This window comes from Corapipo altera, unplaced genomic scaffold (assembly GCF_003945725.1).
Source record: "Corapipo altera isolate COAL_440 unplaced genomic scaffold, ASM394572v1 22, whole genome shotgun sequence".
Classification (NCBI taxonomy): Eukaryota; Metazoa; Chordata; class Aves; order Passeriformes; family Pipridae; genus Corapipo; species Corapipo altera.
This window is the reverse complement of record NW_020884886.1, coordinates 3,947,869-3,965,424: the sequence shown is the minus strand read 5'-3', so window position 1 is coordinate 3,965,424 and position 17,556 is coordinate 3,947,869. Positions and strand designations below refer to the sequence as shown.

At 40.2% G+C, this 17,556-nt stretch overlaps 1 protein-coding gene across 1 annotated transcript; it reads right to left on the bottom strand.

Annotated features, from left to right (window-relative positions):
• Nucleotides 1–9,105: 9,105 nt before the first annotated feature.
• CYTL1 (cytokine like 1) lies at nucleotides 9,106–11,875 on the bottom strand. Its single transcript, XM_027642898.1, has 4 exons — nucleotides 11,590–11,875; nucleotides 11,439–11,483; nucleotides 9,929–10,057; nucleotides 9,106–9,765 (listed from the first exon to the last, which is right to left on the bottom strand). Exons 1-4 carry the CDS (start codon nucleotides 11,731–11,733, stop codon nucleotides 9,694–9,696), a joined length of 390 nt encoding a protein of 129 aa, XP_027498699.1. The 5' UTR covers nucleotides 11,734–11,875; the 3' UTR covers nucleotides 9,106–9,693.
• Between the last annotated feature and the right edge of the window lie 5,681 nt (nucleotides 11,876–17,556).

Below are 17,556 nucleotides of genomic sequence, written 5' to 3'. Positions count from 1 at the left end.
TGCTTGAAAAAACACATGGATGTAATTGCAGAATCATTGAAAGGTTCAGATTTGGAGAAAGTCTAGTTCAACCCACATACTCAAAGCAGAATCAGCTAGAACAGGTTTCTCAGGACCCTGCCCAATTGCATTTTAAATATCCACAAAGATGGAAACTTCTCAACCCCTCTGGTCAACCTGTTCCAGTGTCTGAGCACCCTCACAGTAAGAGTAAGTGGGGGAAGCAGAGGGGAAGGATCATTTCCATTGACTTGTTGGCAGCACTCTTCCTAATGTAGCCCACAATTACTGTTTTGCCACAGGGACATTGTTGTTTATGTTTAATTTGGTGTCCATCAGGATTTCCAGGTCCTTTTCTACGAAGCTTCTTTCTGGACTCCTGGTCTGTGTACTTTTGCCTGGGTTACTCCTCTCCAGGTACAGGCCTTGTACAACAGGCCAAAGCTGTTGACCCCAGTATCAACCCCTGGGGTATGTCACTAGTGGCCAGACTCCAGTTGGACTTCATTCTGCTGATCACAATCTTTTGAGCCTGGAATTTTATCCAGTTTTTGATCCATCCCATTGTTCATATCTCTAGGCTGTACTTCGGTTTGTCTTTGATGATATTACTGGAAACAATGCTGAAAATCTTTTTGAAATTGAGATAAACAGCGTCCACTGCTCTCCTCTCACCCACAGTTCTCATTATTTGGTTGTAGAAGTCTATAAGGTTGGCTAAACTTGATTTTCCCCTTCATAAATCCAAACCAACCTCACCCAAATCACCTACTTTTCCTTTATATGTTTGGAAATGGTTTTCAGGAGGACTTGCTCAGAGATGGAGGTCATGTTGATGAGTCTGCAATTCCTCAAGTTCTTACTCCACTCAAAGATAGAAATAACTTTTGCTTTCTTCTGGTCCTTGAAAACCTCCCACAATCACCACGAATTTTCAAAGATAACTGAGAGTGGTCTTGCAATGACATCAGCCTTCAGCACTCAAAAGTGAAACCAATCAGGCCTCGTAGACTTAAGTAGGTCCAAATTGTCTTAACATTCCTTACACAACTCTTGTCCCTCCAGCGTAAGCTTTCCTTGCTCTAGACTTTTCTACTGGTCTCTGAGGTCTGGAATTTCTGAAGTCTGATCTTATTAGTAAAGATGGAGGTGAAAAAGGCAGTGAGTACCTTTGCTACAACCTTTACCATGAGTTTCTCCTTCCCTTTCAGCAGTGACTCCACGCTGCTGTGGAATGCAGGTCCGTGGACCTGTAGAAGTCCTTACAGCCCCTTGCCAAATTCAGCTTCAGATGGGCTTTGGCTTGCCTAATCCTGTCTCAGATTTTTCAGATGGTGTCTCTATATTCCTCTTGGGTCTTCTGACCCCATTTCACCTCATGTGAGCTTTCTTTTCAAGTTTGAGTTTTGACAGGAGCTCCTTGGACATCTATGTAGGTCTTTTGGTACTCTTGCTTTAGTGTGGGTAAAAAAAGTGTGGAGCATTAGGAATGTAATTTCAAGGGGAGTAGATTTACAGTCTGCAACTGCTATATATAATAGGATATTAATAAATCACATTTTTAGGGCTTGATTTATGGGATTTAACTAAAAAGATAAATGATCACAGTTTTTTATGAAATTCACAGTTTTCTGCACACTTGGGACAAATTTATCTCTTGGAGTTCATGTGTCTTCCAGCAAAGAGAAATTAAACATGGCAATAAACTTTCATACTCCAGACTTACAGAGACAAAACTGATACTCTTGCTTTCTTGTATTACAGCAATCTTCCTCCAATTTATCCAAAACTATCTTCAGCATCAAGTAGCATCAGAATGTGTCTGGCTATTGTTAATAATAAACCCTGAGTCAGCTGTAGAGAGGCAGATTTCAAAATCAATAATGGCAAGTGGAGTGGAGAAGACAAAAACAGTCCATGCAGCAGCTTTCTGACTTTACGATCTGACTTAGTGAGTTGAAGTCATAAATTTGTGAACAGATGAAAAGTAAAAATGGTGAAATGCCAAAAACTTGATTGTAAAACCTGCTTGAACCAAGTAGCACACAGTCTCTTAAAGGGGAGCTCAAGTTTACAAAAAAAAAATAAAAATATTAAAGGTGTGAGTTATTGTTGCCAACTTCACTGTTTTCACTGTAAATGCGCCGTTAAAACTTATGTAGCACCCAGCCAGTTTCAAAAGTTGATAGTAGTGTTTCTACTGGGTTTTTTTCATCCAGTTCAATGACTCAGATGGTGAGATACACCATCTGTTTTCCAGATTGAAGCAATGAACAAGAGTTACTTATAGCTTAACAGACTGACTTGCTTCAAGTAGCAATAACAGAAAGCTGCGAAGTTTTTTAAAAGAACTCTATGACCCATGCAGACTCCCTGTGCTCCTTGTGTAAGTTTTAGCATAGTGCCAACTCCTGCAAGTGTGTGTGTGATGGGGATGGGGCAGGATGTTTGTGGGTACGACCCCTCCTGGGGGTCTCCTTTTGAGTGCAGAGCCCTGTGAGATGACACGGGCCCTGCCACAGCATCATACCATGGCTGTGCAGCTGCTCCATGATGGAGCAACAGATCTGTAGCCAGATATCTGTGATCACTAGAGTCAAGGAACTGGCAAGTGGCAACACCCAGTCTGATCGCTACCTATGAGGAAGGGCCATTACAGTTTGGCCCAAATGAATGTAGCTTGTGATTTAAGGAAATTTCTGCATTCTGATACAGTGAAGAAAGGGTGGAATTGAAACTTTGCAGGAATGAAGAGAAAAATTATTGTTGCTCACATCAGATGGGTTTTGCATCATATGGTCTCAGTGGTGGTGGCTGCAGAATTAGCTTTTGAAGGCATTAGTATTGAATCACTGTGCTTTCAGTGATCCAGGTTAAACAGTTTGTTATCAGAATTTCAACATTTTTTAGGAATCCATGGCTGTTCTGAAGTTATTGTTTGCTGCTGAATTTGCTGGATTATGTTCTTTCCAAAAGGCAATTTGTAAAGTACATTTTGCTGTGACTATCAGGTCTTTGCTTTTCAATATTGTACGTCCCATGCAAGTCACTTGGAGATGCATATTACAAAGATTAGACTACCCTTTCTTTGGCTTGACAAGATCTTTAACAGGGATGAAATAGTTCTTCAAACCAGTTCTGGCATATGTAATAGGAATTAATTTTAAATTTGGACCACAAACCTAGCTTTGGTCAAAAGCTTGCCAGGAATAATAAAATAGTAATCTGTTTGATTGCCACATAAAATGCTGATTGTCAGTAAATACAAGAGCCACACCCAGACTACGTGTGGACATGTGCTAGAGGCAGTGCTCAGAGTGGAGAGGAGGAGGCTCAAAAGGCATAGGCTTTATTTTTGGCACTGTCATCAGTTTGCTGTCTGATCCTAGGCAAGATGTTTGTGTCCCAGTGTTCATACTTAGATCTTCAGAAACACATTTAAATAACTAAATAAGCAGTCTGCTTAGAGGCTTCAGTGCCTGAACTTAATAATCTCTTTCTGAGTTGTCAGAGATATTATGAGGTGTAATTAATGTGAATAAAACACTTCATGATCTTTTCTTCACCTGTCTACATCTGTATCCAGATTTTTATACCACGCTGATAAAAGATTCTAAGTTGAAAGTATTTACTGTATATATGAAGAGATGACTGAGAAAGCCTAATTGTATAATTATCCTTATCAATGGATTTTCTTGAGAGCAACTTTTTGTTGTCCTCCTTTGAAGACAGTGATGATTAGAAATTATTTTATTTGCATAATTTCTCTTCTGCATAAATCTGCTTTGTGAGGACATAAGTGATAAAATGCTATTACAGGAGAATGGAGTAAGACTGATGCAGTGCAGTTGTTTGAGGAAAACAGTGTTGTGCAGACTGAAGTATCTTTCTTCAAACAAAGGGGCAGGATGCTCTTGCCTGTTTTTTCTTTGGTACTATCCCCGTTCTTTGCTCTCTTTCCAGCCAAAGTGGTCAAGTGACCCTTAGGATCAGCTGAAAACTTGACTCTGTAGGTCATGGCAAAATGACAAAGTTTATGTCAAGTTTATCATAGGCAATTGGATAAGCCCACTTGTTCTCCCAAGTGTTGAGCAGTGAGTTGGGGCATGGGAGAGGGGGAAGATGTGGCTCTGACCTTCTGCTTGCTCTTCGTGGCCATGGTGGAAGTTTACCCAGCCTTGTTTCTCCTGCAGATTGTCATGCTGTCATTCTTCCTTTTTCATGCATCACTTCATGACATTTTTTACCTTTGATGAAGAGGGTTTCAGAGATGACATATGTACCCCATGCTGGAAGCAATTTGGCCATAGACTTTCTCCTAGTGTCCATACAAGCTTGGCAAAGCTTAGGACACAGGCTCCTAGGACTTCTTTGGTGCTGTGCATTCAGATATTTAACACAAATGAGGCAGTAGTGTTTACAGGGGACAAAAACACTGAGTGAAGGAAAGTGCTACATAAATGCAACTGCCTACCATACCCCCAGAAGGAGCTATGGCTTAGCCCAGCTCTGAATTGCACTAGTTGGACATGGGTTAGGCCCAAGATATGCATCCTGGTGCATATAAAGGCTGAATAAAAGGTACTCAAGACATGCTTTAGTCTAGAACTGAGTTTGAAGGTCTTATAAAAAATAAATTAATAATTTTTAAAAAATTAATTATGGCTTTATATAAAAATTTCAGAGGAGGACACTAAGGCAAACAGTACACTTCACAGCAACTAAGAGACAAAGAGAGATGCCTGGAGGCATCAAATGCAAGTAAATCCCAGATGTATGGCTTGTGATTTGGGTTATAAACCTATTCACTAGATGAGAGAGGACATGGAACAGTGTATTTCTTTGCTCCCTTGACCTGGCCTCTGTGTACTGATCAAGCAATAAATTTTGATAAACAGCCTGCTTTCCAAGCCCCCAGCTTTCCAAGCCCCCATCTTCTGGCTGTCTAGCTGTGATAAGAGGACAGGAACAGCCAAACACTTACGGACCTCAGGGAACTCACAGTAGAAAAAAAATAACTTAAATTCTGCAACTGCAGAAAAAGATCCTTCTGTATTAATCAGTGGAAAACAAACAAGTGAAAAAAGTTGTGATGTTCAAATAACATTTTTTCCCTTTCTAGGTCATTAGTGTTCTGTCTGACCTTGGCTTGTTAAAATTAAATTCTTGCCCTTTCTCTCTCAATAGGAATAACACCTTTCCAACTCATTTATCTGATACTTATTCAGTGGGAAAATCATAAGGAAACTGGGAAGATTTGGAGTTTGTTCCCTGGGCTGCTTCAGGTTTTGTGTTTGAATTCAACAGTGGTATGAAATGCATTAACAGTCTGGAAAGCACAGCCCTTCTCTCAGGGGAATGACTGAACCACTTTGTTCCAAAATCAGTCTTTTATTTATTTGCTTAGTGTTAGGAACATTCCGGGTGTTGAAACATGCCTGGTTATACCCGGAAATTGTTATAACAGCTCTGGACAGAGTTTTGACCAGGGGCAGATGCCACTCTTCCAAACAAACTTTGGATGTGGTCTAGGGGATAGCACAGACCAGAGACCATTGCCAAAAAGCAACTTAGCTGCAGCCACTCTGATTGGGAAGGCAAGTGTTCAGTAGTTAGGACAGGACAGCAAAAGGAGCAGTCATTGTATTTCATTATCTGTTCTTGTTTGTTTATTTTTTGTTTTCCTCAAAACATTTTCTTTATTATAGAGTAGTGAGACAGCTTGTACTCTAACTTTCTATATTTATCTTAACATTCAAATAAAAAAGTAAAACATTCATAATTTTTCTTTTGTAGTCTACTGTTTTCACGTTACTGATAAAACTTTCTTTCTACACCACTTGACACTGATAAAGCCTCAGCTGGATGTCTATATTTAACTTCAAGAACTGTGCTTCAAAAGAGATGGGAGCCAAGTGAATAGAGCTAGAAAAAAGCAACAAGAAGGGACATGTTTTCTAGACCTCTGACCAACGAAGAAAGATAGAAAGAATTGGATTTATAGAATAGGGAGAGACAGAAGTCTTTCAGCATACCAACATCTACTGCAAAGACAAAAAAATAACAATCCAATCTCCATTTTTGTGATGAACAACTAAGGAAGAAAAGGATTTAAATTTTGAAAGGGCAAATTAGGTACCAGGTAAAACTTTGTAACAAAAGGAGGTCTGGAAAGGATTGATTTGAACTGTTGTGGGCTTTCTAGACCAAATTTTTCATAAAAGTCTTTCAGACCAACTGCTAAGAAGAATGACCTGAGATAGCCAGGTTAGTCTTGGGCTCAAGAGATGCTTTAAGAGCCTTGAGCTCCTTCCTTGTTCTGTGACTTTGACTTTTTTTTCTGTATTTGAATATTAATGAAGTAGTGTCCATATATTTCAATCTACTGCAAATCATCTTTGAAGAGGTTTTTCTTCCCCTCACATCTGTTTGGTTTCAAAATCCTCTTATATCTCTGAACACATATTCTTTACAGACCTGTAAATATGAAGCAAGATTTTCAACTATCTATATAGTTGAAGTTGAAATGATAGATATTTTAATAGGCTTTGTGTTCATTGTTATATTATTTACCCTATGCTGAGGAAACTTAGACTATGAAAAATCCTTTGATAATAAGATCATGACCTTTCTCTGGACCTTGCCCCTGAATTATGACTTAGCTACCAGCAGCTCCCTTGCAGATTGTTTTCTTTACTCTGGTGGGCTAAGAGCAAAGTCTTGGATGGCACAGGGTTCCTGGCCATTGGAAGATTAAAAGTGTGAATCCAAAATGTTGCACAAATGAAGTTGATTAAGTTTGTCCATTGTAATTTTCACTTGCACTGCCATACACTTCAAAAATGAGAAGACTTTAATGTGGAAAAAAAAAATGTTGGTCGAGGACAGTGGTTAAATGTTTGAAAGGTGACATTATTTACAAGACTTCAGCTTTGTAGCAAATTTTTTGAAAATCTCTGTCAGCATCCCATTAGCGCAACCCATAAATACCACAAGTATTGGAAAAAGTGCAATGGGCAAATGGGCACTCCTAAATGTGGTGTTTGCACAGACTAATGCTCTGCTCAAAGCGTAAAGTGTACAGCCTGAAAGATCAGATCCCTCCTCAATACTGCATTAATGTTTTCCCTTTGCTTAAAAAAAAATAAAATTGTAAGATTTATACCACATTAATTAGTAGCAAGTCACATGCTATCCAGTGGAACCTCACCACCTTGAATGATCTAATTATCTGTTCAAAGGTTTCCTGATTTCACCAAAAACCAATGTATGAGGAGTTAAGTGATTGGAGTGCCCTCTTAAGTAAAACCTATTTAACTAAGACTGGAAAAAAAGAAGGGAAAAGAGTTGGTTCTAGTAAAATTGATCTATAAATTTTTAGCAAAATTGGAAATAAATTTTTTTTAATAGTTTTGCAGAGACAGTCTCCAGGGCCTTGGGATTCCCTTTGATAATATAAGGGAGAGTTTACCAGTCCTAGGGTAGGTCTTTAGTGAGGCTTCTTACAGAGAGAGAGAAGTCTACAAAGAAAGCCTAGTCCTAGTATTGACTGCTGCTTACAACAAACCTCCTTCAACAGGCAGGAAAACAGAACAGATGCTTTGTTTTTCTGCAATCCTTCCCTAATGATTGTAAAAACTGAGTGCAGTTTCTTAATGATGTGCTTTTAGTAATATTCTGCAATAACTAGGCAAGATGCCAGTTGGCAAATTACAACAAATATGTCCTTCTTAATCCCCCCACAGTCTCCCTGTTGGCCAGGGCCCTAATGAGCATGGACTGCTGTGTTGCAGGAATAAATGCTCAGCTGCATGAATGGCTCCACTGCTCCTTAGGTACCTGGCATAATGGTAAATTAAAAAGTTGATAAACTTAATGTCTTACTTAAAGGGAGAAGCGGATGTTTTCTTGGCAAATTAAAAGTGAATTAGATCTCTTTGTCAGTGTTTTTTTTTCCCCCCTGGACTGTGACCACCTGGAAAAACATGTAGTGATAAAAAGGGTTCATCTAATCACAAATCTCATTAAGACAGTCTGAATGACAGCAGTTTACTGTGAGCTGAAAGAGCATAGCTTTGCTTTCAGCACACTTTCCATTAAAAATTACATATGAGACGTGGAGAGAGTCACAGCATAAACCATAGGGAATGTACTTGTTTTAAAAGCACACCAATGATCAAACAAACCTGATTCTGGGAATAAAATGTACAGCATCTACAAATGGAGGATAGGCTTTTAAAGTCCATTCAAGTATGTACAGTCCCCAAAGCATCTACTTGCTTTTCTCAGCTTCTGCAGAAGTAGGATGTATCAGCACGGAATGGAGCTGTTGGTAAGTAGCCATGCTAAGAGTGTTTTGCAGACAGTGTGTCCTTGTCAGTCATGAAAAAGCTAAAGTTACTAATGAAAGCAGTGCAAATAAAGATTTCTACTCTGTTTCCAGTTCCAAAGACTTCTTGCAAGATATTTTGTCCTAAATAAACTAGGCTACATTTTCTTCACAGAGCTAATCAGCCTGAAACAGGAGAAAATATATTTTGAAAGTGGTTGAAAAAGAATGGGAATATTACAGGAGAAATCTGAAGCTAGGATCATGAGTTCCTCCAAATGTCTAGGGAAGACTTATTTGCTTTAATAAAGAAAGACAATGAGGAGTCATGAGAAGATCCATGAGAAAATCCTCATTAAATACTCCATTTTGGAAAGTGTGTGTCCTTGAGACAGGAAAGCAGCAGGGGCAGAAATACCACGGTTACCTGTACACTTACCCAAGGTCCAGTTCTAGGGACAGCATAGCATGGGCTTCTGCAGAAAAGGAAACATGTCTTGCTCTGCAGTTTACTTGCCAGGTCACAATGCAAGCTTTACAACACAGAAACTCTATTGAAAAACCCCCAAATCACTAATTTCGTTAAGGAAATTGTTTGCAGTATGGAAAAATTCTCCTAGTAGAAATTTACACATTGTCAAATCATGCAGACGCAGCAAAGTTTGCATTGCTATGGAAACAAAGCTTGTGCCGTGAAAAACAACTTGCAAGTGACTGTGAAAAGTAAGTTTTCAAGAATGCCACTTTTCAGCTTGATTGTGAAAGACACAAGCATCTTGGTTTAGAAGGTTGTTTTTATTTAGTTTTCCACAGAGACAGATTACTTTCACCTCCATTCTCACAAGTCTGACATCAAAAACTATCAACATACATATATGAACTATACAGACAGAGAAATCTGCCAGTATGGAGTTACACTTCTTCTATCAAACACACTAAGAAAAACAAATATGGTCCTTTCCATGCCCATCTAATAAAAAAAGAGCATCTAAGTCAGGATAGAATGTTAATCATAAAGTGTTTTCTTTATACGAGTCTAGTTATTCGTAAAAGAGCAAAAAAAAAAAATCTAGTTTCTGATGTTTAAACAAAACATACTTTATACATTTGGCTAAGCTGAAATATCATACCTTGCCAAATGAAAAACTGCTCCCTAATGGTATGTTCCCTAGCAGCTCAGTAGGTATGCAAGGCATGCAATTCATTTCCTGCCAAGGTGGAGAAAAATGGGTAGGTCTGAGATAATATAGCTAGTGTGCTTGAAAAAGATCTTAGTTGTTAACGTTGTAGACTGCATATATATATATTTTGACTCTTGATCTCCTTGAAAATTTCCTGGGTACAACTTTTGAGTTAACTCCCTTTTAGCTCTCAGTGATGGAGTGTTCAATGGGAATTTCCAGAGCATTACAGTCATCAGTGAGGAACACCAAGTCCTGCAGAAACAAACAAAAAAAGAAGGCTAACATTTATAAGGAGGAAGGTAGAAGATAGCACAACGTTGAGAAGCTCAGGCTTCATCCAGTTTTGCTGGTTAGGGAACAGTGTGGAGACAGATAGGGCTAAAAGCAGAGGCCATATTGATGCATCTTGACCTACCCTTCTGCAGTAGGAGATCAAGATGGTGTACAGGCTCCGGGCTTTTTCCTTCAGCTCATTCACTTCAAGCACTGTATCACATCTGGGGTAGGCCACAAAATCACGGAGCTTTGCCAATACACAGTAATTCTGCAAAGCATGCAAAAGAGGTCTGTGTAACCCTGCACAAACACAGATTTATGTTCCTTGTCCACCACTTCCAAAATTCTTACTGCTTATGTGGGAACCTTGAATTCCTACCTCTATGTGCATGTAATCTATGTAACCTTTAGTTAGGAAAATTCACTGTCAATATTTCATAACAAAGATGTTTTGTGCAAATAAGTGCTTGGAAAAGTGGATGTATACAGTCTTGATCTGCCAGCTTCTTTCCCACATGCTTTAGGAAGCAGCAGTGCCAACGCAATCAAATATGTTCTTGTAGTAGGTGGAGTTATCTAAAGAATAGGTGCACTGCATTACTTTTAAGAGAGCACCTGATTTAGCTGATGAACAGATTATTAAGATCTCACAGACTTGATTGCTCTATTCCTGTACAATAGGCAATACCATGGCTACCAGTCAAGATTTTTTCAGAGTAATTTTTACCTCAAACTTTGTGTTATCAAAATAAAGCACAAACAACATGAATTTCACAATGTCCTTGTGAAGCAGGTAAATAAATACCCCAGCTCTTGTTTAAGGCAAGGGAAACTGAGGCACTGGACTCACATTGCTTGGCCTTTGCAATGGTGCGAAACACTGGTAGCTCTGGAACTGGAGTCTAGAGGTCCTAAATTATAAGACTTGATGGTGTAGTTGCTTCTGGAAAAATGTGTAAGACATTTGTTTTTTCTGATATTTTCTATTTTTTATTTACTCAGTGGAGCACTGGGAAAAGAAGCAAAATATATCAAATATCCCAGGGCAGAACACTATGACATTAACTGTGTGTGCAGGAGGTTATTTTGTCTTTGCTGGAAGATGACTGCTGCTGCCTTTTCTCAGTGTCACATTTCCATATCCTCAGGCACACTTTCTTTCTGGATTAAACTTGTGGCTATTTAAAACAGAAAAAGCCAGCAAAGGTATTCCTGCACTTCTTTTAATTGAAACAACATTATTATTTTATTAAAACTACCAGAAAACACTCAGGATACACATTTAAGTAGATTTATTAAGTGAACAAATTTTATTCTGCATTTCTTGTTTTAAACTATTATTCAAAACTTTGTTGCACATATTTAACTTCTGAAAAGGCTCTGCCACAATAAATTAATGATGTACATATGACAATCACTTAAAAATATTGATTTCCTCATTTTTTAATCAATATAATCTTATAAAGTCCAAAGGAACCTTTTAATAAGGTTCTAAGCAAGATTTTTTTTTGTCACTCCTCTCTCCAGTTAATTAAGGTTTTAAAAATGCCTTTTAAACCACTCTTCTGGGGTACAGTCTTAAGAGTTATTCTCACTTTTCATAAACTGCTTTTACTGCACAACAGTAAGAAAGAAGTGTGCAAACTTACATGTATGTCCAGGTACAGCCTGGGCAGTGTCTCCACACACGAGTCCTGCAGGAAAGAAGAAAGACCCATTGCAATTTTGTTTTGAGAGAAACCTGTGTCAAAAGCAGCAACCTGCAACTTCTGTGCAGGAGCAATTTCTAGGTGGACTCACCACATCTTTGGAGGTCTGCAACTCCTTAAAGGACTCTGTGATTTCTTTGCTCAGAGACAACACCCTCGAGTAGCAAGTCGGAGGGGCTGCACTGGCTAGCAGGGCTGCAGACAGCAGAGCAATCAGGCTCAGCAGCATCTTCATTGTGGGGTGTTCGTCCAAAAGAGGAGGAAGAAAGGGAAAGAATCACTGTCAGTGTTTAGACAGGTACTGGTGAGCGTCAATGAGTAAGTTTGACAAATCAGCCCTCAATTAAATAGTCTCCTGCATCAACAGGAAAAAAAAAAAGCCTGGGGGTGGTCCAAGTGGCAGCTTACTGCCGTCTTAAATTTCCTGCCAACTTATGAGACAGAGCTGCTAGTGCTTTCCTGCCTGGAGGAGGGAAGGAGGGAATGAGAGTAATAAAAACAAACACCACTGGCACTTTTCATTCCAGAAAGAAAAAAACCTAGTGAGCATCTCAAACAACAGAAATATGTGTAAGAAAAACCACAGGCTTATCAAAGTGTCATAGGCCCTGATCCTGTATGTGCTTTGACACATGCATCTGTTTTTTGAGAACCTAATGTACAGCTGTGGGACTACATAGGCCGTAGATAGAGAGAAATTCTTCCAGGATGGGTGTCATGTTGGCGGTATCAGTCAGGCCTCTTTATCATCCTCAGAAACTCTGAAATATGGTTTTAAAGGAAAACTCCCAGGTCTAGTATAATTTTCCTCATTTAACTTAATCATACATTAGTGGAGTTTGTGATCCTGATGGATATGGATCAGATAAGGAGTAAAGTTAGGTCCCTGAACTTTAGGAAGGGAAACTTTCAGCTCTTCAAGGAGATAATCAATAGGAGCCCCTGGGAAACTACCCTGAGGGACAAGGGAAGCAGAACAGAGCTGGTAGATATTTAAGAAAGTCTTCCATAGAGCACAAGAGTTAGTGATCCCCAGGAACAAGAAACCAGGCAAGGAAGGCAAGAGACAAGCACGGTTGAGTAGGGACCTGCTGGCCAAACTAAAGGAAAGGAGCAAATGCGGAGGCAGTGGAAACAGGACAGGAAACCTGGGAAGAGTATAGAGATGAAGTTTGGTTGTGTAGGGACGGAGTTAGGAAAGCCAAGTTGAAGCTGGAACTGAACCTGACAAGGGATGCAAAGAATAACAAGGGCTTCTTTGGTTATGTTAACCAGAAAAGGGAGGTCAAAGAAGGTGTACCCCCCTCCATAAGCAAGGGTGGTAAACTCTTAACAACAGATGAGGAAAAGGCTGAGTAACTCAACAACTTTTTTGCCTCAGTGTTCAATGGCAACCTCTCTTTCCACAGTTCTCGAGTGAATGGACAGCAGGATGAGGACTGGGAGAGCAAAGTGATTCCCACTATAAGTAAAGATCAGGTTCACGACCTGAGGAACCTGAATGTACATAAGTCTATGGGACCTGATGAGATACATCCCAGGGTCTTGAGGGAATTCGCTGATATAGTTGCCAAGTCACTTTCCATGATATTTGAAAAGTCATGGCAGTCAGGTGAAGTCCCAGGTGACTGGAAAAGAATAAAAATTTTACCCATCTTTAAAAAGAGTAGAAAGGAAGATCCTGGGAACTACCAATTGTCAGACTCACCTCTGTGCTGCTGAAGGGAGTCTACAAGAAAGATGGAGGGGGACTTTTTACAAGAGCATGTGAAAAGGACAAGGGGGAATGGCTTCAAACGGAAAAAGAATATGTTTGGATTACATATTAAGAAGAAATTCTTTCCCATGAGGGTGGTGAGGCACTGTAGCAGGTTTCCCCTAGAAGCTGTAGATGCCCTATCCTTGGAAGTATTCAAAACCAGGTTGGATGTGGCTCTGAGCAACCTGGTCTAGTGAAAGGTGTCCCTAACCATGGCAGAGGGGTTGGAACTATATGGTCTTTAAGGTGCCTTCCAACCCAAGCCATTCCATGATTCTATGATTCTATACAAATGCTCACAGTTTATCAATCTAAACAATAGGGCTTGTTATGACTGCTTGGGAAGTCCAGTGTACTTACATTTTCATGGTCTCAAATAAAGCAAATACATCTCTATATGGCTGTCATAAATGTATAAAAACTATTTTGCTTTCTGAGTTGAATTTATGAGGTTCTGTTCTTTTATTAGATGCCAGACGGAGTTGAGAAATCCAGATGCTGGGATGCAGGCCAGAAGCCGAACAGATGTTGTTTTATATGTTAATTGTCCTGCAAAATGGAGGTACCCTTGAATGAAGAACTGGTTATTTTGAAAGTTATACCACCTCCCAACTTTTTAAATTCCAATTTTAGTGAGGTATTAAGCAAAACAATTACATATCTGGTGAAGTACTGCAATCCTCTGACATCGTAGTAGACCAGGAAGGTTCATTGAAAGGTGGGAAACTAGTTTTGGGGAAAAATAAGTACTCTATATGTTGCAGAGGACTGTGAGTTAAATCCACCAAAAGACCTGGAGGAAATGGGAGAAGAGAGCTGCATTCTACTGCCTTGGTACACACTTTGCCTTCATAAGAAACAATTGGTTTAGTAACATCATGTGCTCCTGAATGTTAGAGAGGTAGACCATTGGAGAGGAAAGAAGAGCTGGGAATCCTGGTTATGGAGATTTTAGGACTGACCTTGGAGAATGGGCTACTGGGTTCTCTTTTCAGGAAAGGGATTTGCCTGGACAACTGAATGAAAACGTCTGAGGGAGACAGGAAGCATCTTGAGATGGCCCCAAGCAGCTGGATCATAGATCTAAACACAGCTACCCACTGAAAAGTCCAAGGAAAGGATGCTACTGACTGTGAGTCTTGCTGGTAGAGAAACAGACTCTTAATCATCATCTCATTACTGTAAAGAATAGCTGAGGGTAGGAATGAAATATTATCCTTCTACCACATTCACATTTGGTAAGCTGCTAAAATGTATTTGCTCTGCCAGAACAGCAGTTTTCTGAACAGCATAAATGTTCTCCCAGTACAAGAAGTAAGTAACCAAGCTGCTGCTAAGGATGGCTTAGGAGAGCGAAGGCTGCACCAAAACATTTAATCAAATTAAAAAAAAATACTATTTTGTGAAGGGGAAAAATAGCTAAAGTAATTTGCTCTGAAGTTTTTGCTCAGCTGCAGTATTCCTGCCCTGTGGTTTCTCTTTGATCCCATATAAACTAAGTCAAGGAAAGTCACTTGTGATGGATATCTACTCAAACAGTTTAAAAAATTAGCTAACATCAGAAACGTCAGGGGTTTTTTTCCCTGAAAAAACCCGAAAGACCGGAGTTTAATTTCCTCACCTACATCTTCTCCCTGTGCCACATTACTTGCACAGTTGATTCTGACTGAAAGGAGTATTTCCCAATATCTACTAGCTCATCAGTACTACCACCCATCTCAGCATGCAGAATATGCAACTCAGTTAAAAAAGACAAATAGTCTCTCAGTTATTTTTTGTTTGTAGCTCATTGGCAAGATTATCCTCAATCTCTGAGTACATTCAATTTCTGTTTCAGATATGGGTAAATAAATTCTTTTTCTCTAAGAAGCTCACTGGTGTCAGTAGAACTTGCAAGTGACACCAGGCGCTGGAAGTTCTTTCAGTCTAAGGCATCTGGCACAGTTACCGAAGCCCTTGAAACTCCAAAATCTTTTCAGTGACTGTTTTTATCCAGTCACTTATGCAAAGCCACTTATTAATTCTAGTGCATTCCCTGCCTTGGGCAGAGAAGGTCTTTAACAGGGAGATACAAGCTGTTCTTCACAAAGGCTAACAGCATCTTAGAGGCAATATTCAAATGGACGTGGAAATAGAATTTAGAGGTACAGGAGGGGAAGGGGTAAAAGATCAAAATATATTAGAGTCAAAACTCACCTAAGGATTGGCTCTATGAAGAAGCAGCTATTTGCAGCTCTTCTAGTCTGTGGGATAACATTTAGGCTGGCATTAGAAGGGAGCACAGCAGGAGATAATCAGTACCACCATATTCACTATGATCATCATGCTACAGACATCTCCTGCACAGACACATCCTTATCATGCTCTTCCATCCAGTGAGCATATGGGGACTTCCAGGGCTCAGGACGCACACTCTCTGAGTTTTGCCTTAACTCTTGAGGCTGATGATGTCGCTACATGTCTGAGTGCTATTTACAGTTCATTTATTTGCTCTTATGTACAGAATATTCCATGGAAAAAGCAGACCTGGGCTGAGAGGAAACTTAGACGCCTATCATGACATAACTGTGTTTATGTTTATAATTTTTTTTTAAAAGAGTTATGTTGTTTTTTTACTTCCAAGTTACTGAAAACTCAAAAAATAATACTTTTGGAGAAGTCAAAGGACTCACTATGCAGGCAGAAATTCCTCCCATGTTTGAACAGTCTAACAGGGCCTCCACCAGCTTTGACAAAAGCCCTTTCAACTTGATGATTTCCCAGTACCAAAATCCACTTGTTTAATGAAAATGTTTATTTTAAAATAGTCAGGGACTGTCATGAGGCAGCCTCTGAAAGGAGCTTCTGAAAAATAGGTAAAGTAAAACATAAAAACAGTAAAACAGAGGAAGCCCTGTGTACTTAAGCAGTGCTTCAAAGCCCTGTGACTCAGCTCAGTTGCTGTTGTGGCAAAGGTACCTCTTCTTGCTTCAGGGCAGGGCTAAACTGTCCTGCAAACTTTCATCTCAGGACCAGGCTTTTTGGAAACCCTGGCCTCTTGGTTAAGGTCTTACCTGTTACTCCATGCTGTGCAGCAGTACACTTTTTTGAGCCTTTTTGTAGACATCAGGACTGAATTTTGGTACAGGAGTTGTGCAGCTTCACACTTTACTCTGAGTCTTGAGGGTGCTGGTGCACAAGGCTTCCAGCTGCCTGGCACAGAAGGGAAACCAGGTATGGCAGTGTGCCTGCGTTTGAAGCTGGGGTAATTCAGTGTGTCTTATTTTCTGTTCTATGATAGCTATAGGTTTCTGCTGGTGATCTGCATGGCTTGGCCAAGCTGTGGGCAATGGACAAAGCAGGCAGAATCTCAGAGCTGTCACTGGGCTGCTGTTGCAATGCCATTTCCCCATGACAATTAAGCATAAGTCCTCTTTGCTTACTCAGTGGTACAGGCTTCTTTTTGCTTCACTGCTGTTGTTATTTTTTAAAATTTACATATATACTGAGGAAACTGATGCTACTACTCAGAAACCTGTTCTTAAAGAAAATGGTTACAGAAGCAGCTATGCCATCTGGGTCTGAAAAAGTTATTAGATATTCTGAAATCTGTATGTCTAGCTAGCATGAACCTGGCACTGGGAGTTTCGCTGCAGGAACACATGGAAATGGGGAGTCCTGTGGTCCAGGACGGAGACAGGACAGCCAAGCAGGGCTAGGGAACAGGAATAATTTCTATGTGCTGCCTCAGACCAGTGACCAAATCACTGACACTGCCTGTGCTTACCAGCCCTCTGTGAGTGGTGTCCAACTTGCCTTTGGAGCAGAGTAGGAGCTCATGCAGCAGTACCCTGGATCCCCCAAGGTAAAGGAGCTCAGGGCAATGGTAGCACTCAGGACTGCTCAGAGATATCCACACAAATCTCTGTCACTGTAGTGCAAACGTAATTTGGCTTGTCTCTGTCTTGGCTGCTGCCTCCATAATGGGGATAATGGTATTTCCCACAGACGCTGCGGGAACACAGCCATCAGCACCAGGGAGACGGGAGATTACGTGGTTTTAGCCCTGTCAGGGATACTCTTTTCAGTGACTGCAAGGCATATTGATTCAAGTAATGCAGGATTTAGAGTCGTAAGCTTTCACCATCTTGTTAAGAAAAAGACAATTTTAGCTTGAAGTAACTTGCAGACCTCTCTGGTGAAATAACAGTGGTGCTTTCAGCCCAGCTCCCTGTCTAGCCATGGGCACAGGAGAGCAGCCTCATCCCAGCAGGACATAAGTGCCTTGTCTGTACTCTGTCTGGGCTTCGAGACCTCTCA